General features: G+C 36.2%; 1 protein-coding gene across 2 annotated transcripts in view; it reads right to left on the bottom strand.

Annotated features, from left to right (window-relative positions):
• The window catches only part of NEGR1 (neuronal growth regulator 1), a 979,779-nt gene that overhangs the window by 123,834 nt on the left and 829,946 nt on the right, over positions 1-25,999 (bottom strand). The window contains exon 7 of one of the 2 annotated variants that reach the window (XM_053693351.1): positions 22,722-22,763. The exons of the other annotated variant lie outside the window; for it this stretch is intronic. Coding sequence (XP_053549326.1) covers positions 22,722-22,763 — 42 coding nt within the window. The remainder of the gene's footprint in view (positions 1-22,721; positions 22,764-25,999) is intronic. 2 annotated transcript variants of the gene reach the window in all.

Genomic DNA, 25,999 nt, shown 5'->3' with positions numbered 1-25,999 from the left:
ATTTTACTTTTCAGTATACTTCTGTTATAAAAATGTACTTTATTCTCTTGATAGGCTTTGTTGATATCCATACATTTTGGCCCCAAACATTTCACGCTACCCAGGTGCTGAACCAAAAATGGGCTTGCTCCTAAGCTTACACTTCTGCTTTTTTCAAATAAAGATACCAAGAGAACGAAGAAAAATTGATAATAGTAGTAAATTAGAAAGTTGCTTAAAACTGCATGTTCTATCTGAATTACGAAGGGAAAAAATGTGGGTTTCATATCCCTTTAAGAGAATTAAATACCTACTAAGGCTCATTCTAGTGTAATCTTATCCACAAATTCCCACAATACACATAACTTAAATATAGAATAGACAGGACACTAAATTGTAAGGAAATACGTTGTTGGTTGGGGTTAATAACATTCTTTAACACAACAATCTGTCTAAACATTTTAATAAACCGAGGAAGCTGGCAAGTGAGTCCCTAATTTCTACCTACCACAAGAGGTTAGTGGCTCCACGAGAACCTTCAACATAGTGGTAGTACGACAGCTGCTTCTTAACCTGTACACAACATCAGAGATTTGCGAATATCAAATATTCCCTACTTATTGGTCCTTGATGAATGATGAGTCCTGATCTCATGTGATTGGTTGCAGAAGAGCCTGGAAAGATGCTGCACGAGAAAATTCTTGAGCAATATTAAATTCTGGCAGCAGATGCTGCAGTGGAAGCCCCAAACTATGATGGAAAGGTTCCCTGCCTGGAAATATTGTTTATCTATACTTTCAGAAACTGGAGTCTGTATCTGTATGTGTTTTCCAGTATACTAGCACTTTTATGTCCACTAAGTACTTCTAAATGTCCTTTGCACTGTATGCTCTGATCATATTGTATGAGCCTTGTGGAGCATTTTAAGTAGAACTAGACATTTTTCATACATCCTTTAGTCAGTGTTATTAACAAAAAGAGGTGAATACAATGTTGCTAGAATTTGTATAGACGCTTTCTCACATCTTACGCTTCCTCTCACTCTTTGGGAATTTTCTATTTTGCTTTGGTTATTACTATAAACAGACATAAAGTGCAGCCTCCACAATCAGAAGTCTACGTCTCCAAATAACATAAAATATAGATCTACAAAGAAAAGAAGTCTTCTCTTTATTTCTCATGTTTATTATTGCAACTATTTTGCGGTGTCCTAGTTTCTAAAAACTAGTTTACGATGTTGTTGCATAAAATATTCTTTGTGTTCATACCATCTGAGATAGAAAATGCCAGTTGCTATGAATTTTAATATAAAAAGTACAATAAGCAAAAAGCAGCACTCTTTTGAGAGTGTGTCCACAAATTGATAGTAATTTTCTAAAAAATAATAATTCTTGACTACCCATTTTAAAAAAAATAAAAATAAATATTAAGCAATAAGAAAGAAAATGATTGGTATTTTTGCATTTAAATCCTTAGGGCCAGATTACAAGTGGAGCAGTATTTAACATTTAACTGTGCCAGGAGTTAGCTTTTTGCGTGTGTCGGGTTTCAAAAGTGTTTAATCAGACATGTTTGAATAAACATTTTTGAAAAATTCCATAGAGTGCAAGCCATCTTCCTGGTGGATGATTTACTTCAAGTGAGAGTGCACTTCCAACTGCTTTATATACATAAATATATAAATATAAATATATAGATAGATAGATAGATAGATAGATAGATAGATATACATAGAACACATTCTGCTATGTGCAGACCAATGAAATGTGAAATATTTACAGTAAATACACAGTATAACACTTTATTAAAAATGAATATTGCATAATTATGTTTTTACATGTTTTAATCTACTTAAAGGGACAGTCTAGGCCAAAATAAACTTTCATGATTCAGATAGAGCATATAATTTTAAACAATTTTCCAATTTTGCTTTGTTCTCTTGGTATTCTTAGTTGAAAGCTTAACCTAGGAGGTTCATATGCTAATTTCTTAGACCTTGAAGCCCACCTCTTTCAGATTGCATTTTTACAATTTTCACCACTAGAGGGTGTTAGTTCACATATTTCATATAGATAACACTGTGCTTGTGCACAAGAAGTTATCTGGGAGCAGGCACTGATTGGCTAGACTGCAAGTCTGTCAAAAGAACGGAAAAAAGGGGCAGTTTGCAGAGGCTTGGATACAAGATAATCACAGAGGTTAAAAGTATATTATTATAAATATGTGTTAGTTATGCAAAACTGGGAAATGGGTAATAAAGGGATTACATATCTTTTAAAACAATAAAAATTCTGGTGTAGACTGTCTCTTTAACTGCAAAGGGCTACAATATCTCTCTATATATACAATAGGGCCGAATTATCAAGCTCCGAATGGAGCTTGATGCCTCTGTTTCTGCACAAGCCTCCATAACTGGTCCGCCTGCGGACATTAATCTGCCCGATCCTATACGATCTGGCTGATTGACACCTCTTGCTAGAGGCCAATTGGCCGTGAATCTCTAGGGTGCTGTATTGCACAAGCAGTTTACAAGTGCTGCTTGTGCTGAGCGGATCATGTTGGACAGACCGATTATAAATCTGCCCCAGTATGTCTATATCTGGGTACATATGTATTTATGTGTTTATATGTGTATATATTGCCTGACTTTTTTTTCTAACACCTGAGACCTCATATCTTTGAACCCTAATAACTTTTTTTGTGCAATATCTTTTTTGAATATTGTTTATTAGATGATGTTATTATGAGTGTAAGTGTACTTTGTAAGGTATTTTTGCTGTGTTTTGTGACACATTTTTATTCCTTGAAACAATTAATTAGAGTTCTGTGGTTGCGCTATCCACACGAGCATTAACTTCAAATGCGCCTAAGCAATCTTGTTTACTTTAAATTTTTAATGCTGAAAAATATGAAGAAAGAGAAGCGCAGCACGCTCTAAGTGTAATCTGTTTGGTAGTTATCAATTATCAAAACCCCCTTCCCTGGGTATTACTCACAGGATCGTTCTGTATGATGTGCGCATCAGGTTGTATACAACCATGGAGTTTGTTCCTCAGATAACCTCCCTCAGTGACGTCTGGAAAGCCTGTCCAACCGGAGAGATTGTTTCACTTTCCCACGTCAGTCCACAATCAAACATGGAAGGGATACCACTCCAGTGTTTAAAGTATAACACGTTTATTGTGAAATAAAATATAAAAACTTACAAATCTAAGGCCTAGATTTAGAGTTCGGCGGTAAAAGGGCTGTTAACGCTCCGCGGGCTTTTTTCTGGCCGCACCATAAATTTAACTCTGGTATCGAGAGTTAAAACAAATGCTGCGTTAGGCTCCAAAAAAGGAGCGTAGGGCATTTTTACCGCAAATGCAACTCTCGATACCAGAGTTGCTTACGGACGCGGCCAGCCTCAAAAACGTGCTCGTGCACGATTCTCCCATAGGAAACAATGGGACTGTTTGAGCTGAAAAAAAACCTAACACCTGCAAAAAAGCAGCGTTCAGCTCCTAACGCAGCCCCATTGTTTCCTATGGGGAAACACTTCCTACGTCTGCACCTAACACCCTAACATGAACCCCAAGTCTAAACACCCCTAACCTTACACTTATTAACCCCTAATCTTCCGCCCCCGCTATCGCTGACCCCTGCATTACAGTTTTAACCCCTAATCTTCCGCTCCGTAAACCGCCGCAACCTACGTTATCCCTATGTACCCCTAATCTGCTGCCCTAACATCGCCGACCCCTATGTTATATTTATTAACCCCTAATCTGCCCCCCACAACGTGGCCGACACCTGCCTACACTTATTAACCCCTAATCTGCCGAGCGGACCGCACCGCTACTATAATAAAGTTATTAACCCCTAATCCGTCTCACTAACCCTATCATAAATAGTATTAACCCCTAATCTGCCCTCCCTAACATCGCCGACACCTACCTTCAATTATTAACCCCTAATCTTCCGATCGGAGCTCACCGCTATTCTAATAAATGTATTAACCCCTAAAGCTAAGTCTAACCCTAACACTAACACCCCCCCTAACTTAAATATAATTTACATATAACGAAATAAATTAACTCTTATTAAATAAATGATTCCTATTTAAAGCTAAATACTTACCTGTAAAATAAATCCTAATATAGCTACACTATAAATTATAATTATATTATAGCTATTTTAGGATTAATATTTATTTTACAGGCAACTTGGTATTTATTTTAACCAGGTACAATAGCTATTAAATAGTTAAGAACTATTTAATAGCTACCTAGTTAAAATAATAACAAAATTACCTGTAAAATAAATCCTAACCTAAGATATAATTAAACCTAACACTACCCTATCAATAAAATAATTAAATAAACTACCTACAATTACCTACAATTAACCTAACACTACACTATCAATAAATTAAATAAACACAATTGCTACAAATAAGTACAATTAAATAAACTAGCTAAAGTACAAAAAATAAAAAAGAACTAAGTTACAGAAAATAAAAAAATATTTACAAACATAAGAAAAATATTACAACAATTTTAAACTAATTACACCTACTCTAAGCCCCCTAATAAAATAACAAAGCCCCCCAAAATAATAAATTCCCTACCCTATTCTAAATTTAAAAAGTTACAAGCTCTTTTACCTTACCAGCCCTGAACAGGGCCCTTTGCGGGGCATGCCCCAAGAAGTTCAGCTCTTTTGCCTGTAAAAGAAAACATACAATACCCCCCCCCCCAACATTACAACCCACCACCCACATACCCCTAATCTAACCCAAACCACCCTTAAATAAACCTAACACTAAGCCCCTGATGATCTTCCTACCTTGTCTTCACCATGCCAGGTTCACCGATCCGTCCTGGCTCCAAGATCTTCATCCAACCCAAGCGGGGGCTAGACATCCACTGAAGAAGTCCAGAAGAGGGTCCAAAGTCTTCCTCCTATCCGGCAAGAAGAGGACATCCGGATCGGCAAACATCTTCTCCAAGCGGCATCTTCGATCTTCTTCCATCCGGTGCGGAGCGGGTCCATCTTGAAGCAGGCGACGCGGATCCATCCTCTTCTTCCGATGTCTCCCGACGAATGACGGTTCCTTTAAGGGACGTCATCCAAGATGGCGTCCCTCGAATTCCGATTGGCTGATAGGATTCTATCAGCCAATCGGAATTAAGGTAGGAATTTTCTGATTGGCTGATGGAATCAGCCAATCAGAATCAAGTTCAATCCGATTGGCTGATCCAATCAGCCAATCAGATTGAGCTCGCATTCTATTGGCTGTTCCGATCAGCCAATAGAATGCGAGCTCAATCTGATTGGCTGATTGGATCGGCCAATCAGATTGAACTAGATTCTGATTGGCTGATTCCATCAGCCAATCAGAAAATTCCTACCTTAATTCCGATTGGCTGATAGAATCCTATCAGCCAATCGGAATTCGAGGGACGCCATCTTGGATGACGTCCCTTAAAGGAACCGTCATTCGTCGGGAGACATCGGAAGAAGAGGATGGATCCGCGTCGCCTGCTTCAAGATGGACCCGCTCCGCACCGGATGGAAGAAGATCGAAGATGCCGCTTGGAGAAGATGTTTGCCGGTCCGGATGTCCTCTTCTTGCCGGATAGGAGGAAGACTTTGGACCCTCTTCTGGACTTCTTCAGTGGATGTCTAGCCCCCGCTTGGGTTGGATGAAGATCTTGGAGCCAGGACGGATCGGTGAACCTGGCATGGTGAAGACAAGGTAGGAAGATCATCAGGGGCTTAGTGTTAGGTTTATTTAAGGGTGGTTTGGGTTAGATTAGGGGTATGTGGGTGGTGGGTTGTAATGTTGGGGGGGGGGTATTGTATGTTTTCTTTTACAGGCAAAAGAGCTGAACTTCTTGGGGCATGCCCCGCAAAGGGCCCTGTTCAGGGCTGGTAAGGTAAAAGAGCTTGTAACTTTTTAAATTTAGAATAGGGTAGGGAATTTATTATTTTGGGGGGCTTTGTTATTTTATTAGGGGGCTTAGAGTAGGTGTAATTAGTTTAAAATTGTTGTAATATTTTTCTTATGTTTGTAAATATTTTTTTATTTTCTGTAACTTAGTTCTTTTTTATTTTTTGTACTTTAGCTAGTTTATTTAATTGTACTTATTTGTAGCAATTGTGTTTATTTAATTTATTGATAGTGTAGTGTTAGGTTAATTGTAGGTAATTGTAGGTAGTTTATTTAATTATTTTATTGATAGGGTAGTGTTAGGTTTAATTATATCTTAGGTTAGGATTTATTTTACAGGTAATTTTGTTATTATTTTAACTAGGTAGCTATTAAATAGTTCTTAACTATTTAATAGCTATTGTACCTGGTTAAAATAAATACCAAGTTGCCTGTAAAATAAATATTAATCCTAAAATAGCTATAATATAATTATAATTTATATTGTAGCTATATTAGGATTTATTTTACAGGTAAGTATTTAGCTTTAAATAGGAATCATTTATTTAATAAGAGTTAATTTATTTCGTTATATGTAAATTATATTTAAGTTAGGGGGGTGTTAGTGTTAGGGTTAGACTTAGCTTTAGGGGTTAATACATTTATTAGAATAGCGGTGAGCTCCGATCGGAAGATTAGGGGTTAATAATTGAAGGTAGGTGTCGGCGATGTTAGGGAGGGCAGATTAGGGGTTAATACTATTTATGATAGGGTTAGTGAGACGGATTAGGGGTTAATAACTTTATTATAGTAGCGGTGCGGTCCGCTCGGCAGATTAGGGGTTAATAAGTGTAGGCAGGTGTCGGCGACGTTGTGGGGGGCAGATTAGGGGTTAATAAATATAATATAGGGGTCGGCGATGTTAGGGCAGCAGATTAGGGGTACATAGGGATAACGTAGGTGGCGGCGCTTTGCGGTCGGAAGATTAGGGGTTAATTATTTTAAGTAGCTGGCGGCGACGTTGTGGGGGGCAGGTTAGGGGTTAATAAATGTAATACAGGGGTCGGCGGGGTTAGGGGCAGCAGATTAGGGGTACATAAGTATAACGTAGGTGGCGGTCGGAAGATTAGGGGTTAAAATTTTTAATCGAGTTGCGGCGATGTGGGGGGACCTCGGTTTAGGGGTACATAGGTAGTTTATGGGTGTTAGTGTACTTTAGGGTACAGTAGTTAAGAGCTTTATAAACCGGCGTTAGCCAGAAAGCTCTTAACTCCTGCTATTTTCAGGCGGCTGGAATCTTGTCGTTAGAGCTCTAACGCTCACTGCAGAAACGACTCTAAATACCAGCGTTAGAAAGATCCCATTGAAAAGATAGGCTACGCAAATGGCGTAGGGGGATCTGCGGTATGGAAAAGTCGTGGCTGTAAAGTGAGCGTTAGACCCTTTAATCACTGACTCCAAATACCAGCGGGCGCCCAAAACCAGCGTTAGGAGCCTCTAACGCTGGTTTTGACGGCTACCGCCGAACTCTAAATCTAGGCCTAAGTCTCTCAGCTCACCCAATAGGTGCCCACAACATCTGAGCCCTGGTAGCCTCCCTGAGACAATAACTTTAAAAACAGAAGTGAGAAGTTCCCTTCCATGTTTGAGGGAGGTTATCTGAGGAACAAACTCCATGGTTGTATACAACCTGATGGGCACATCATACAGAACGATCCTGTGAGTAATACCCAGGGAAGGGGGTTTTGATAATTGATAACTACCAAACAGATTACACTTAGAGCGTGCTGCGCTTCTCTTTCTTCATATTTTTCAGCATTTTTTGTAAACGAGTCTTTGATGGGACTGTGCTGAGAAGCTGCAACATAAGACACTCTGAATAAAAGGGATATAGAGGACCATCAAGATTACCTGTTTTCCAACATTACACCTTTGATTAAAGGGACATTTTTTCTGAACATTCATGAATATTTATAAACTGCTAAGTTGAGAAGCAGTGTGTGGAAAATAGTATTGTTTAATGTATTTGTTACTATAATTTGTTGGTTCTTAATTTGTAGTTTTTATTGGGTGGTAGCGCATTATTTGCTTTCTATTTTTTTCAATTTTTAATACAAGTGAAAAACCCTACGCATGCTAACACCCGCAATAAACCTCTTTTCGCTTGCACATAACTGTGAGCGTTCCACTTGTAATCTAGCCCTTAATGTGTATCAACAATTAAAGATTAATTGCTGATCTACTGTAGGATGTATTCCTTTAAAAAAACTATTTGCATTGCAGCCACTGAAACTAAATATCATGGTGGAAAAGACTATTGTCAGCAAATATAATCTTTGGCACTCATGACTTTATTAGGTGCATAAACTTCACTTCACACAGAAAGAATTCAACAAAAGTTTTCCAGTTTATCAAAGAACACACATATTATTCACCCATAATTTTACTTGACTTTTGAACTTTTCTCAATAAATAATTTTAACTTCTTAAAACCCATTTTGGCCTATTTGAACAGATTATTACTGCAATAGCTTTGTTTATGTCAGTGGTGTCCAAGGTTTTTTTTATTGATGGGCCCCGATGAGGTCTTTTATTTTTATTTCTAAGAGTTGTGACTTTATCTTAGAAATTCTTTTAACAGACATAAAAATATATTCTTACAAAGCTAAACACAAACATACAGATCTAGAAAACCCATGCTTCATCCAGTGAGAGCAACAATAAGCCTGATGTAGAGAAATTAGACACTATATTCAAAAATATGTTCAGTAATAGTGAACACATATTTTGCTACAACATATCCATACAGGTCAAGCCACATGCGTATAATTATAGTTCATGCAAAGAATAAATGTGACCCATAAGTCACTCATGAGTATTGTACTCTGAGGGCCCCCTTTATTATTCAGTGGGTGAACGAGGTTCACTGTCATGAACCCTGATTGTCAGCCTCGCGACGATAGGGCACCAGTACGCTGCCCGCATTTAACATTGCACAATCCTCTGATTGTGCAATGCCACCCCTAATTCTGCAGCCGATCGTGTGCAAGAGAAGTCTGTCAATCACCCAGATAGGATCCAATTGGGATGAATGCAATCTACCACCTAAAGTGTTACAGAGAAGTTAGGTAGCAGTAGTCTTAACAAGCGCTCTGATAAATTGATCCCTTAGTGAAAGAGTATATATTTTGGATGAAAACTATACAAATGCTTGACTTTTTTAGTGGACACTACATTAAAGTTTGTATTTTGTAATTTCTTCAGGTTTTTTAGGGATAACAAAATATTATATATATAAAATGACATACAATATTGCTGACTTTTATTCTACACTTTTAAATACCCAGTAATTATTGTTCCAGGGTACACTGATGAAGGGTGTTGATTTATTAAGCTTCTAAGGCAGTTAATAAGCTGGCCTGGGGCAGATTTGCACAAGCTAGCCTGCAACCAAAAGTTAACAAAAAAACATTCAGAAAACTGATGTTTCTTGACCTCTCCACCACTTTAGAGGTGGCAGATTAAAATCACCCCAAGCTAATTCAACCAGGGAGATTGACAGCCTGATGATCCTGGATGAACAGATTCAGATAAATGTAGCCTTTTGTAGCATAAAACAAATATAAATATTTTATTTTCTGTGTTGCTGTCTTGGCTCTCTTTGACTGATTGCTATTAATGGAAATCTCCAGCAAGGAAACAGAGAACATTTGCAATGGATTTGTGTGGTTGAGACATGTCACATGTTTTGTAGGAAAATATTCTAGATAAAGTGGGTGCCTAAAGTATAAAGAATTGTAAGCTTGTATTGTTTCCTCCAACAATCTATGTGGCTGAGGAAGAGTTGCTTATGTGACAAGTTCAACATACACAAGTTATTTCCAATCATATGCATGATTTTGAATAGTGGATGCCCATATTTCCCACAGATTTCACACATGTTCTAAGACAGCTACTTTTTATCTGATTTCAAAAACCAGAGTTAAATATTTAAAATATGTTAGGAACAAGAATTAGTGGCTAATATTTGATTTTTCAAATAAAAATGTACTAAAACATTTGTCAATTTTAAAAGCCGGCACACCATTTTTAAATATATGGTAATTCCCTCACCACACAAGGGTTTATGAATACTTGTGCCACACATCTTTAGCAAATGCACTTGGCAAAGTAATTATACATAAAAACAAATTATTTATTTATTTATTTTTTGCTTGAACTAAATTATTGCTAACATTTTGGTGTAGTGCATCTGGGTTATATTCTATAGATGTATATTGAAGCAAAGCTTTGAAATAAATAGTAAAATAGACAAAAATATAAAATTTAGTCTGTGTCCTGGAGGGAAACTAGAAAAATTCTGGCAGACTCAGGCAATTCCCAATCTGTTAGGACTTGATTTACAAATCCTTCACTCTTGGTCATAGGTTGACTAAATACTTCCTGACGTTTTCTAGATCTTGTGTCTAGTGACATTATTGCAAACATGAGCATACACAGTGTACAGTGTACTTTTGAAGACCTTTTACATTTATTTTCTGATTAACAGCAGAACCACTTAAGCATATCATACAAATTGAAGACAATGATTAGCAAACAGCTAGTTTTCATCACTTGCCAGGAAATTGCCCCTAGGTAGTTGGGTGCACACTTAAAGGGACACTGTACCCAATTTTTTTCTTTTGTAATTCAGAAAGAGCATGCAATTTTAAGCAACTTTCTAATTTACTCCTATTATCAAATTTTCTTCATTCTCTTGGTATCTTTATTTGAACTGCAAGAATGTAAGTTTAGATGCCGGCCCATTTTTGGTGAACAACATGGGTTGTCCTTGCTAATTGGTACTGAAACAAACAAAAAACTTAGATGCCTTCTTTTTCAAATAAAGATAGCAAGAGAACAAATAAAAATAGCTAATAGGAGTAAATTAGAAAGTTGCTTAAAATTGCATGCTCTATCTGAATCGCAAAAGAAAAAATTTGGGTTCAGTGCCCCTTTAAAGGCCAGTAGGCAAAGCCATTCTGCATTATGAAAATTCAAAATAAAAAATCTTCAACTTATTTTTTGTCTTCTTACAAAAAACATGATTAGACAAACTATTCACATAACACTGAATTAAAGAAAAATGAATGTATTATAAACATCTATAAAAACAACTAATTGTAATGTTCAAAATGCTCAACATCACTTCTAATATCCCTAAATCTTTACAACCTAATGCAACATGTTTGTTTAGCATTTGAAAAGTAACACAAAATAAGATAGGATGCTTAGGTTAATCAGTACTCAATTACCAACCACAAACTGCATAATTGCCTTTACTTTACGAGTATGTAGATTAATTCATGACAATTTAATAGATTTCACTTCCCAATTCTCCAGAGACAGGTATTGCTGCTTCAAAGAGATTGGTTTGATGATTAGCTTATTATAAGCCTGTTTGTAGGATCATCAACTGGTAAATAGGTAACATACAGGTTCCTAGTAATTTACATTTAAAACAAGGTAAAGATTATTGACATTTTGTATTACTATTATTCATTTTCTTGATAGATATTTGATAACACATAAAAACACAATAAACTGTGTAACTAAAACAAACAGAAATATATTACATAAAGCCATCTCCAACATTACTCATAAATTCCAGTAGCCTTAGACTTGAGTTTAACCAGAATCATAATTAATAAACTATTTTACCCTGTCCAGCAGATAAATAACTATATCTCCCATTTGATTCAGCCAAGAACCGTTAATATATTTATTTTCTCTTTTTGTTGTTATAAATTCTTAACTAGGTGGTATATGACCTTAATTACAATGCTAATACAAATACAAACCTATATTCATGGTTAAACTTTATAAGATCACCAACACCTCAAAAATAAATAAATAAATAAATAAATAAATAAAGCACTGCTGCTCGTAAAAATGCCATAGTACTACCTTCCTCACTTTCATCACATGACCTCCTGTGTATTATTTCTAAATGGACTTTGCGTTGGTTACAGCCAATATAAAACTCACTACATAAAAGGGACATAACTGTGCATTAAAAAACCCTTTTTTTTTAACACAGAGATTGACACATCTTACACATCCTCACGTGTCTATCTCAGAGTGTGCTTTCCCCCTTACTGGTAAGTTTGCTCTCTTGCATGAATTGATGGCCAGGCAAGCCAGTCATAGCATCTGTAGTCCCCAAGAACTACATCAAGTGTGTGTATAAGGAAAGCTCTCAAAGACCCTTTTTTAACACACGCTGATCTGCAGCTTCTCTTTGCTAATCCCTCCTCTGGCTTTCTTTAGCCTCAAGAAAAAAATGCAAAATCCTGACAGTAACAAACAAGGCCATATATAACACTGCTCACTCCTATATCTTGGCTATTGTCTGCAACTATTCTCCTATGTTGCCCTCTTCTCTCTGCCAGGACCTTCTCCTTTCCTTCTTTTTTGTCACCACCTCACATTCCCATCTACAGTACTTTTCTAGAACTATATCTTGTTTATGGAAATATCTGCCTCACTCCAGATCTGCTCTGAGCTATCAGAGCTTGAAGCATTCTCTAATAACAATACTATTTATGGTTGCCTACAACCTATATTAACCATTCCCTGTTTCTTTATCTCAGAACCATCTCCTTTCTTATCAGTCCCAATTTTACTCCATTTACCATGAAAACTTACAAGACTACCTGTCCTGTATATCACTTTTTTACAAGGGTGGCACTCACAGAAAACTGGGTTTATATCCAGCAACTTAGGTGGTTAAGCCCAGATAAGCTTGGGTGCAAGGTCAAATAGATATAGATACCAAACACAACACACAGAATAGTTGGTACTCAGTTGCATACTGTTTGGTAAGAAGTATGTGACTAAACGCTTCATTTTATTCTTTAACCAACCTGTGTGCATCTGTGTGTTATTTTTAATAATAATATGTCATCTTTACCTATTGTATTTTGCACTTGGCTTGTCTGGGGTTAACTGTTCAAGTCACCCGATGTAAACCCTCTCATTGGCTGTTCTATCTTCAATTTTATAAAATATTCTTTGAGGATCTGTAGAGAAAATGTATATTAAATGTATTAAATACATCATTTTTTTTTTAAAAAAGAAAACAGTATGGGTATATGCATAGAAATCCCTTTCATGTCCTTTTACATTTATACTGAGATTATTATTATTAAAATTCACATCTCCAATAAATAAGAAAAGCTTAGCAAGAAATAAAAAAGTAAATATAAGTTATAAGTGTGATTGTCCATCAGTACCAATTTAGTAATCTCTCTAAATTTAAGTGGGAGAGTTTTGGAACTGTATACAGAAAACAACTTGAGCCACAAAAGTAGCTTTTGAAGGGACTTTAAAGAGATTGTGGGGGCTTTTCAAAGAGTTTTGCTTTCAAATTTCATAGTCAGGTTTCAAAGCAGGGAAATTTACTTAAAATATTAATTTAAAAGATTATAGTTGGAAAATGATAAATGGTATGTACCCAAATAACAGTTAATAAAGTAGAAAATAACTATCTTAAAGGGATAATGTACTCAGCCAAGCAGCTAATATGTTTTTTTATTTATTCAAAGCAATGCAGGGGCAGTTATTCAAATAGACTTGACTAATTCTTCTACCCCCAATGCCACTACCTCTTGATTGCATAGCTTTTATATAGCAAATACTTCAGTATTGACAAGATCATTACAGTTGGTAGTTTCCCTAGGTAACATGAGCTATTGCAAATGATTGTCCCCATTATTAAGCTAAAGGACTCCCATGTTTAATTGTCGAGGTTACTATCCATGCAAAATTAAAAAGGCAAATCATTTTGTTTCATGTCCCTGCTGCCTTCAGTTGAATCTGCCCTGGTTTAAACAACTTTATATACAAATTGTCACATACACTCTTGGATGATATAAGCGTATATCTTTATTAAAGACCTGTAAAAACAAGCAACATTTCAGGGATTAGCCCCTTAGTCATGCTAAAAGGTTAATCCCCGAAACGTTGCTTGTTTTTATGGGTCTTTAATAAAGATATACGTTATATCATCCAAGGGCTCCATGTACTAAGCTGTCTGCGAGGTCTTCGTGACTATTTCCGTCAAGAGTGCTGGTGACAATTTGTATATACCAGTTATTGAAGTGGCTTTGCAGTTATCCCCAGTCCCTCGTGCACTATTTACAGTGGTGCTGTTTTCCTATCCTGTATATTAAACAACTTTATATCATGTGAGAAGGAGTTAAATCCTGTCTATACATTGTGCAAATAGCCAGTACATGTATATATTTTTAATAATTGCATTAAAGGGACTTTCAGAATGGATAAACATATTTAAAGAGGGTGTGGGCAGGTGATGCGTTGGATCAGAAATGCCAAGTAAAATATGAATAGACAATTTTTTGTATCTGGACTAGTAACTTTTCTTCCTGACTAGTAAACTATAATGCAATTTTTAACCCCTGTATATATATAGAGAGAGAGAGAGAGAGAGAGAGAGAGAGAGAGAGAGAGAGAGAGAGAGAGAAAGAGATGAAGGAAAATGCTAAGGTCAAAAATACAATAGAATGAAGAATTATAATAGCGATGGAGGAGTGCAAGAAAAACTGAACACATGAGAAGAGCAGCACATCATGTCATTATTAAACTATCTGTTTTATGTTTTCTTGATAGGATTGACTCAGTATGGGGGCATTAAACGCAACACAGTATTGTCACTTCTTCATATCACCTGTTGAGAGAGTCCCGTCTGCATTAATATCCATCAAGTAAATAGTTATTTCAGGGAAATAAAGATCCATAAACACAGATGATACTGCCATGAGGAATTAAAAATACAACTTAAAGATGCAACGGATGACATTTCATTATAGCATTTTAGCATCTAATTGTCATTGGATTTGAAATTAAGTTGTAAAAAGAGGTCACTTTATACCTGAAAAGTCTGATGTGTCAGATGAGGATCTTGCAAAATGTTTCCTCGTTTTTTTGGCTAGAAGAAAGGATTGTAAGTTAACAAATAAACACCATGTATAATCTAATAGTGAGGTCTTTTTTGCTTTTGATAATGGTTTAAATAATTTATGGATTAAACTTGGGGGACTATTTTTTTTTTACCAATGTTTTTAGGTTCTAAATATCTTAAGGAAAATGTATATTTATATTAATTTTAGAGAATTACATCTAGGTAGAATTGAACTGCAGACCATCAAGGGACAATCAGGTGATCAGTCTGCCTAAAAATACCAGGAACTTTCTGATACTAGATCTCTGTTATTAAAGTGTTGTTCCTGTTCCAGCACTGGTTTTGACATGTCCTCCTTATTGTATTTATGATAGTTTGGTGCCTGCCTTGTCCCCTGGTCTAGTATGACCTTACTTCACTATGTTTTTTCCCATCTTTCTGGGAATTACTTTAATTTTCTGATTAAGTATTGATCTTAAAAGCCTTTGCAATGTAAACCCATTGGTTCTGTAGCAGTTTTCTAAAACAACTAGTTCGTTTAGTTGTATTTCTAAAGCCTGTGCAGTTTCTATGTCTCTTCTGTGCCCAGGCATCCTTGGTAACACCAGGTTGAATGGTACTATGACCTCATTCTGAAGTGATATTATCTCACTATTTGGACTTCTACTTGCTGTAGCAGCCTTTCACTCTGCATTTCATCCCTTAAGTCTTTATCTGTTACTTGAGCTTAATTCTTTTTTCAAGTCTTTCCTTATTGCTTAAACCTGCTACTGATTACTGTCAACTGCTGATTGTAGCCATTGTTCCTACTTCATTTGGTCATGTTCCTTTGGCTCTAGCTTTGTATCAAAGTCTTACAGTCCCTTATTGTTTTAACTCTTACAGCCTGGTACCTTGCAATACCAGCTATTGGACTCATACTTTTGTAGAGCTGGGAGGTTGCTTTCGGTTATTTCCTGTAATTCTTTGGACTCTTCTGTTATTGCCTTCCCATTTCTAGTTTCTTGTCTACAACCTCATTGGACTGTATATGCCATTCTATGGAAAATAACTGCTATGAGACCTCCTCCTAAATGTTGCTGAAGCCATAAATAAAGAACAGTTACTTATCAAACTACACTAATTAAATAAACTATAAATTATCACTTATGGATGCAGAATATCATCTGCCATAATCACCAGTTTTCCCTCACTTTGAGACTATACTCTCACTTTTCTGCTCAGTGGCCCTATAGTCCTGGATTTACATTTTTATATCTCTCTCTTCTATGCTGCCCATTCGATTGTGCAGAAATAGTAATGAGAAGCACACATGTGGTGTAATGTTGGATGCCATCTTGGATGGGAGAGGTGACATTATGCTATTAGCTTTTACAACTCCCAGAAAACAATGGGAAACAGTTGCGTACATTATTGTGTCCTCAAGTTTCAAGGAATGTGGAACTTTTCAGCAGATCTCACTGCTATACACTGTATATATGTCCAACCACGCTCACATTAAACAGCTTTGTAGTATTACTTTTAGAATGTGGATGCTACTTCCAGAAAAAAGTAACCTGAATCAAAGCCACACTTCATTTTGCTCATTGATTACATCTGATCTAAATATTATATTTATTTCTATCATACTGTTTTGCCATCTCTAAGGAAAGCTACATATTTTAATGATGATTCACATTCAAATGACTCATGTAACCCAATTTTATTTCTTTCATGAATCAGACAGAGCAAACTATTTTTAAAAAAAGTCTCCAATATGCATATTTTATCAAATTTGCTTCCTTCTCTTGGTATCCTTTGATAAAGAGCAATCTAAGGTAAGCTCTGGGGTGTGCATGTGTCTTTGTCTACATGACAGCAGTGCTTGTAACATGTAGCAATGTTATACCCAGTTACAAACTCTGGCATCATAGATTGCTAAAGAAACATGCATGGCCCTAAGCTCTTATAAGCCTTCCTAGCATTACTCTTCATTTTTATCATATTCTTTGTTGAAGAGAATACCTAGGTAGGTTGTGTGCACGTTTCTGGAGCATTAGATGGGAGCAAACACTGCTATCACCCAGTGCTCTTACATTTGTAGAGCATTGTTAGAAGTATTCTTGCAAAACTGCTGCCAATATTGCACCAGAAACCTGCATGCTCCTGAGCATATTTACTTGCTTTTAAAAGGATACAAAGAAAACAAAGTAAATTTGATAACAGAAGTAAATTGGAAAGCTTTTTTTTTGTTTTGTTTTTTAAGTACACTGCATTAAATTCATGAAAGAAACATTTTGGATTTTATTCCCCATTAAATTCACATGTGACAGAAATACAGCATATATTGATTTCAACGACAAATTAAGCAGTCAATATTTTCACAATGCATTTTATTGATCCCATGGATGATAATGCAACTACACACAATGATTCATAGACAGCTGAAAATCTAAAACTAAGAAAAATCCATTCTTCATCAAATAGAAAGAACTTACAAAGTGATTCAACACAGATCTTTTTAGGTTTTATATATAAAGCATTAGGAAATAACACACAAAATGAATGCACTGTGGGCATTCATAAGAAGTGTTTCAGAGAACCAGAAATGTACCTATGAGAAAGCGCTTTACTGCTATACAGTTTTGCTGTGGTGAAATATAGTATGATTAGATTTTCTGGTTAGATAAAGGCTATTCAAGTAAAGTATTATGCTTAAAGGGTCACTAAACCCAAAATCTTTCTTTCATGATTCAGATAGAGAATATAAATTTAAACAACATTACAATTTAATTCTATTATTTATTTTGCTTAATTTTTTAGATATCCTTAATTGAAGAAAAAGCAATGCACATGGTGAGCCAATCACACAAGGCTTCTATGTGCAGCAACCAATCAGCAGCTACTGAGCATATCTAGATATGCTTTTCAGCAAAGAATATCAAGAGAATAAAACAAATTAGATAACATAAGTAAATTAGAAAGATGTTTAAAATTGCATTCTCCTTCTAAATCATGAAAGAAAAAATGTGGGTATCATGTCCCTTTAATGCTTCACTTCCTTTCCAAAACCAAATGTTATTTTAGCACAGAAATAAAAAATAAATAAAAAAAAGGAAAAATTTGTTTTTTAGAATCAACCAATTCTGCTCCTTACTCAGCCTGTTTTGAAATGACTGATTTTCTCCAATTAGCCAATCAAAATGCTACATTGAACAAATATAAAGCTAAACTGTCCACCTGATTTAGCATCTGGGGCGCGATCCGATATCGATCGCAGTTTGCGGCGCAAGCGAGGGAACCGGCGTCGCCCGCAGTTTCAGCTCGCAACTCGAGCTATCCCATATAGGTCGCCGTCAGATGCTAACGTGCCGTAAGTCTCACAAACCAGCGATGTCCAGAAATCTGCGTAAGTACAAATTTCTGGCGTCGCCAGTGACTTGCGCCACGTTAGAATCTGCCGGCGCCTATAAAACCTGACTAAAGTCTAAAACACCCGCACTGTCTAACACGCCTCCCTAACATAGCCCGCACTGTCTAACACGCCTCCCTAACATAGCCCGCACTGTCTAACCCTCTATCCGCTATCCCCCCTCACTAGCCTAACAATAAAAATGCTATTAACCCCTAAACCGCCGCTCCTTTACCCCGCCGCAACCTAATAAAGTTATTAACCCCTAAACCGCCGCTCCCGTACCCCGCCGCCAGCTATATTATATCTATAACCCCCTAAAGTGAGCCCCTAACACCGCCGCCATCTATATTAAAATTATTAACCCCTAATCTAAGCCCCTTACACCGCCGCCATCTCTATTAAAATGATTAACCCCTAATTTAATCTACCTACCCTGCCGCCAGCTATATTATCTATATTAACCCTAAGTATATTATAGTTAATATAGTTATTACATTATATATATTAACTATATTAACCCTAATTATATTAGGGTTAATATAGTTAATATAGTTACTATAGTATTTATATTAACTATATTAACTCTATCTAACCCTAACACCCCTAACTAAATTTATATTAAATTAATCTAATTAATTTATAAACTAAAATATTCCTATTTAAATCTAAATACTTACCTATAAAATAAACCCTAAGATAGCTACAATATAATTAATAATTACATTGTAGCTATGTTAGGGTTAATATTTATTTTACAGGTAAATAGTTAATTATTTTAACTAGGTATAATAGATATTAAATAGTTATTAACTATTTAATATCTACCTAGTTAAAATAATTACCCAATTACCTGTAAAATAAATACACCTACACTATCAATAAATGTAATAAACTACAAACATCTATCTAAAAATACAATTAAATTAACTAAACTAAATTACAAAAAAAAACAAACACTAAATTACAAAAAATAAAAAAAAGATTAAAAGATTTTTAAGCTAATTACACCTATTCTAAGCCCCCTAATAAAATAATAAACCCCCAAAATAACAAAAATTCCCTGCCCTATTCTAAATTAAACAAATTTCAAAGCTCTTTACCTTACCAGCCCTTAAAAGGGCCTTTTGTGGGGCATGCCCCAAAGAATTCAGCTCTTTTGCATTCAATAAATACAATCCCCCCCCCCCCATTACAACCCACCACCCACATACCCCTATTCTAAACCCACCCAAACCCCCCTTAATAAATCCTAACACTACCCCCCTGAAGATCTCCCTACCTTGTCTTCACCACACCGGGCCGAACTCCTGATCCGATCCGGGCGATGTCGTCCTCCAAGCGGCAAAGAAGAAATCTTCCTCCGGCGACGTCTTCCTCCAAGCGGCAGCAAAGTCTTCAGTCTTCCGGCGGCATCTTCAATCTTCTTTCTTCGCTGCGCCGCCGCGGAGCATCCATCCCGGCCGATCGCTAAACTTGGAATGAGGTACCTTTAAATGACGTCATCCAAGATGGCGTCCGCCGAATTCCGATTGGCTGATAGGATTCTATCAGCCAATCGGAATTAAGTTAAAAAAATCTGATTGGCTGATTGAATCAGCCAATCAGATTCATGTTCAATCCGATTGGCTGATCCAATCAGCCAATCAGATTGAGCTCGCATTCTATTGGCTGTTCCGATCAGCCAATAGAATGCGAGCTCAATCTGATTGGCTGATTGGATCAGCCAATCGGATTGAACCTGAATCTGATTGGCTGATTCAATCAGCCAATCAGATTTTTTTAACTTAATTCCGATTGGCTGATAGAATCCTATCAGCCAATCGGAATTCGGCGGACGCCATCTTGGATGACGTCATTTAAAGGTACCTCATTCCAAGTTTAGCGATCGGCCGGGATGGATGCTCCGCGGCGGCGGAGCGAAGAAAGAAGATTGAAGATGCCGCCGGAAGACTGAAGACTTTGCTGCCGCTTGGAGGAAGACGTCGCCGGAGGAAGATTTCTTCTTTGCCGCTTGGAGGACGACATCGCCCGGATCGGATCAGGAGTTCGGCCCGGTGTGGTGAAGACAAGGTAGGGAGATCTTCAGGGGGGTAGTGTTAGGATTTATTAAGGGGGGTTTGGGTGGGTTTAGAATAGGGGTATGTGGGTGGTGGGTTGTAATGGGGGGGGGGGGATTGTATTTATTGAATGCAAAAGAGCTGAATTCTTTGGGGCATGCCCCACAAAAGGCCCTTTTAAGGGCTGGTAAGGTAAAGAGCTTTGAAATTTGTTTAATTTAGAATAGGGCAGGGAATTTTTGTTATTTTGGGGGTTTATTATTTTATTAGGGGGCTTAGAATAGGTGTAATTAGCTTAAAAATCTTTTAATCTTTTTTTTATTTTTTGTAATTTAGTGTTTGTTTTTTTTTGTAATTTAGTTTAGTTAATTTAATTGTATTTTTAGATAGATGTTTGTAGTTTATTACATTTATTGATAGTGTAGGTGTATTTATTTTACAGGTAATTGGGTAATTATTTTAACTAGGTAGATATTAAATAGTTAATAACTATTTAATATCTATTATACCTAGTTAAAATAATTAACTATTTACCTGTAAAATAAATATTAACCCTAACATAGCTACAATGTAATTATTAATTATATTGTAGCTATCTTAGGGTTTATTTTATAGGTAAGTATTTAGATTTAAATAGGAATATTTTAGTTTATAAATTAATTAGATTAATTTAATATAAATTTAGTTAGGGGTGTTAGGGTTAGATAGAGTTAATATAGTTAATATAAATACTATAGTAACTATATTAACTATATTAACCCTAATATAATTAGGGTTAATATAGTTAATATATATAATGTAATAACTATATTAACTATAATATACTTAGGGTTAATATAGATAACATAGCTGGCGGCGGGGTAGGTAGATTAAATTAGGGGTTAATCATTTTTATATAGGTGGCGGCGGTGTAAGGGGTCAGATTACGGGATAGATAAGGTAGATGGCGGCGGTTTTAGGGGCTCACAGTAGGGGGTTAGTTTATGTAGATGGCGGCGGGGTCGGGGAGCGGTGTTTTAGGGGGTAATAACTTTATTAGGGATTTCGGGGGGGGGGGGATCGCGGTTGACAGGGAGATAGACAATGCGCATGCGTTAGGTGTTAGGTTTATTTTAGAAGATCGCGGTTGACAGGGAGATAGACATTGCGCATGCGTTAGGTGTTAGGTTTATTTTAGTAGCTAGTTTAGGGAGTTACGGGGCTCCAATAGTCAGCGTAAGGCTTCTTACGGCTGCTTTTTGTGGCGAGGTGAAAATGGAGTAAGTTTTCTCCATTTTCGCCACGTAAGTCCTTACGCTGCATATTGGATACCAAATTGCGCGGGTTTGGTATACCTGCCTATGGCCCAAAAAACTGCGGGCGACGGCAGAAATATACGGGCGTAACTTCTAGCTTACGCCGTATATAGGATACCAAATCCGCGCAATTATTGGCGTCGCCGGCTTTTGCGGGCGACGCTTTATATCGGATCGACCCCCTGATTGGCTGCATAGAGTAAAACTGTGTATAATAAAGAAACAGGCTCAAAAAAGCAGGAAGCTTAGACTTTTTTACAGACAAGTTTACATTGTATGTAGCAAAACTAAAACATGCTAAATGTTTTATTTATTTTAATTATTTAATGCATTAAACATGTATGGATTGCTCCCATATCCTTTTAATATTCATCACTATAAATATAATAAATAATTGAAAAAGGATACTATTACAGTAATAGGGACATGGCTGAAAAGTTTTCACACTATAAGGAAAGTCAGTTTAAGGGACATTAAGTGGAAAAAGTATAATCTGTTATGCATATAATAAGCATAACAATTTATTCTTATTACAAGAACATCAATTGTATGTATATAAAAAGTAAAGTTATCTTGTGAAATTATTATTTTTTACTTAAATGTCCCTTTAAGTGTTTCCCTGTATTTTAAAGTGCAAGATTCCTGCATTATGAAGTTTGCTTATTATGTCTGCATGGGGTCGGAGTTACTTTGATTAAAATTTTGTGCAAAAGAAAAAGAAAAAAAAAAAGCCTTTTCTTCTCAAGTGACTCTAATCAATTTACACTCAATCATAACAGTATAGAACAAAAATCAAGTTAACATTTGTATTGCGGTATTATAAATACAATTCTTTTAATTGTATAACATTGTTCATTGAAATCATACGGAGCATTATAGCAAAAAATCTGAGAACAAATTGCACATACATTTAAAGCCAGCGCCAAACATCATGCACATATATATACTGTACGTTTTATTACTTAGAAAATAATTCACACCTTTTGTTAACCTCCAAAAGCAAAAAAGTGATGCGTAGACATAAAATGATATGTTTAACAAATCAGTTGATCACATGACAATGATAAAACAAACATAAAAAGTACCCAAACATACTTTGTGATTGTATGTGGATACTGACCTGAACTTGTGACAGGACTAGTGGTAGAAGGTTCAATAATTTCTACAAAAAAGGGAAAAGGAAAGAAACAAAAAAAGAACAGTTTGGGTATTAATCACATACTTTATGGAAGACAGACACAAAATGAGTATTAACATGCAACATGAAATGATTGGTTTTAAGGGAATGATGGGTTCACACATTAACATAAGAGATTTTAACCACTGAGCTTTTTTTTTGTTTTACTTACCAGAAACTAATTTTAATTTATTTATTTATAAAATATTTTACCAGGAAGGATACATTGAGATTTCTCTCATTTTCAAGTATGTCATTTAAAGCCTTCTTCATCTAAAGTGTTTATTTAGTTTTAATTTCATGAGGACACAACATTTCTTATCTCAAGTTATTATATGTCCATACATGTGCAGCTAAGCTGTCAGGTCTCAGAAATCCGGGTAAAAGTATGGGTTTTCTGTGGGTGTGGCTGGATAGTTTAGGGTGGAGCTAAGGTGGTTTGTTGGCAGAGTCTAAACAGGCCAGAGACACGACAGGGTGGACCAGAAATTGCTACTTTTAATCACTGAAAACAGAACCCACTTAAATGGGCTGAACTTGCAGAAAGTGCAGGCATATACACCTTATATATTTCTCTGTACACACATGCCCCCTTATCTTATCTGATGATCAAAGGATTCCCCAACTTGGAGAAAGTGTAGTGCAGACTTCACAGGGTCTGAACTCATTGGATGATCAAAAGAAAAAGGGCAGAACTCTCCAGCACTGCAAGATCTCTCTTATTTCTGTATATGAAGGAAAGACAAGCCCAATTAAATACTACATGATATGAGAGTTTTGTTACATTTCATGGTTTGTAATTTAAATTACTTTACACTTCAGATTGGGTCCTTTCAGTATTATTGCATTTAAGCTTTGAACTTTCTCTTTTATAGTTTAATACATTTAGATTTAGATCCAGCAGTGATTCTACAAATTCGGATTATGTTTTCAAAGTTTCTGTACAATATTAGGATCATACTTTGTATATTTCTCTGTATTTTTTACAGTTACAAAGTGGGACAGGGCAGTTCCCTGGGCTGAACAGCTGAGTTCCCAGGGTATGTCTGAAGCCTTCTCACAATATTTTTGAAATTATGTTAGCATTTTAAACAGCTGTATGTGCTTATTTTAACATATACTAAAATATTTTAAAAAAACAAGTTAAATTGTAGTGAAAACATTTTAGTTTATTTGTAATTGATGCAAACTGAGCCTTTATATCAGTCCCAGGTGTTCATTAGTTACCTTCTCTCTCCCATGTGAAATTTTGTATCCCAGAGAGCTTCATTACTTTCTATGGTCGGCATCTCTCTGGGGAGTCCAGGTTCTGCCCTTTTTCTTTCCGGGAGTTCAGCTGCTGCTGATTCATATTTACATAGCTTTTCTTTAGAGAATGCAAAAGTAATCCTATATTCAGTATAGGTAGTTGTTTTAACAGGAAAATTAGCTATTTGAAATGACAAAATAAAGATAAAGGAGCTATTTATAAACAATTTAATACACTCCGTCAGGTAACACATTGAAGAGGATAAAAATTCACCGTACAATGCCTATTTATCTACTACACAACTTTTAAAAAAAAGTTTCAAAAAACATATGCTGGGATTGTGAGTTTCTATAATAAATCTTGCCAGCACTATGAATCCCCTGTCCTAAATCTATAAAGGCAGTTTTTTAAAGGGACAATTTTTTTCTTTCATGATTCAGATAGAGAATATAATTTTAAACAACTTTCTAATTTACTCATATTATCTAATTTGTTTTATTCTCTTGGTATCATTTGTTGAAGAAGCAGCAATGCACTATTGGTTTCTAACTGAACACATGGGTGAATCAATCAAAACCAATATATATATGCAGCCACCAATCAACAGCTAGAACCTAGGTTCTCTGCTGCTCCTGAGCTTGCCTAGATAAACCTTTCAACAAAGGATAACAAGAGAAGGAAGCAAATTAAATAATAGAAGTAAATTGGAAAGCTGTTTAAAATTGTATTCTCTATCTGTATCATAAAAGAAAACTTTTGGGTTTCATGTCCCTTTAACTTGAGATTGAGAATCATGTGTCTCACAAAGGGGTGGTCCCTAAATTTTCTTATGTGAAGGAGATACATTACAATAGGACTCACAAAAATCATAATCTTAAAGTCATATAAAACAAATAAATGAAATATTGAAATAAAAATATGTAGTAGAAAAATTGTTTCGTTTAATCACTTTAAAAATTGTAAAAAAAATGGTCTGCAAAAATATGCATTTTATGAAAAAAATTAAATTTTTTATTGAAATTGTACTGGCAAGAAATCATTTAAGGTGCACAGTAGAAATCATAGCAAATTTACTTTGTAGATGCAAAAAACCCACTGAATTTGTTTTATTTATAATATGAAATGCAAAGAGTATTATTTTCCTTATTGTAAAATGATTTTCACCTCCTTGGCTAGATTGTTGAACAGGGGTGTTTCATTGACAAAGCTGAAATTTCTCCTTCAGGTCTGGTGTAAACTATAAACATTTTACACCTGCAGATCTCTCTGTTTTTCCCCTCACAAATTAAAAATTGGTGAGATTGTGTCAAAATACGCAAACCACTTATTACCATAACACAAAAACACATGCATAAAAGCAAGTATAAGGTACTCAGTGACGTGCAGTAATAGGAGGCAGGGGAGGCAGTGCCTCCTCTGTCCAATAAGGGAAAAAAGATTTTAATTTATATTTATTAAAAAAAAAATGTTTGTTATTAGCTTGCCCCCAAGGGTACCCCCCCTCACCCCCATGGCGATTACTCTCATTAATTTTCATTACGATTTTGCGCATGCGCTGTGTGCACTGTAGATATTCACTGCATCCAATTTCCATTGTTGCGCAATTAGGAGGCCGTGAGCCGGCCCGCTGCCCTCCATTAATTGCGCAACAATGGATCTAAAGCTCACTTAGAGCTGCGCCACCCAGTGGTGACTCGCAGGGCCCTACTACAAGCTCAATGGAGGCGGTTCTCAAAACTGCCTCCATGATGAGCTTGGTCACTTCAGCCAATCACAGCATTCAGCAGCACTGTGGGGAGGCGTGCCTGCTGGGCTGCTGATTGACAGGTGTGGGCCATGTGACCATTGCGCGCGCTGACAGATCGAGTCAGAGTGGCGGTTGGAAGACTCAGTGGAGGGAGAGCTGAGAGAGTCTCTGGCTCTGCGTGCCCGTGCTGTGCTGCCTAAAGTGCCCACTTATAGTGACAGACTG

The sequence above is a fragment of the Bombina bombina genome, chromosome 10 (genome assembly GCF_027579735.1).
Source record: "Bombina bombina isolate aBomBom1 chromosome 10, aBomBom1.pri, whole genome shotgun sequence".
In the NCBI taxonomy this organism is placed as follows: Eukaryota; Metazoa; Chordata; class Amphibia; order Anura; family Bombinatoridae; genus Bombina; species Bombina bombina.
Note: the sequence above shows the minus strand (reverse complement) of the source record. Positions and strands in the feature narration are given on the sequence as shown.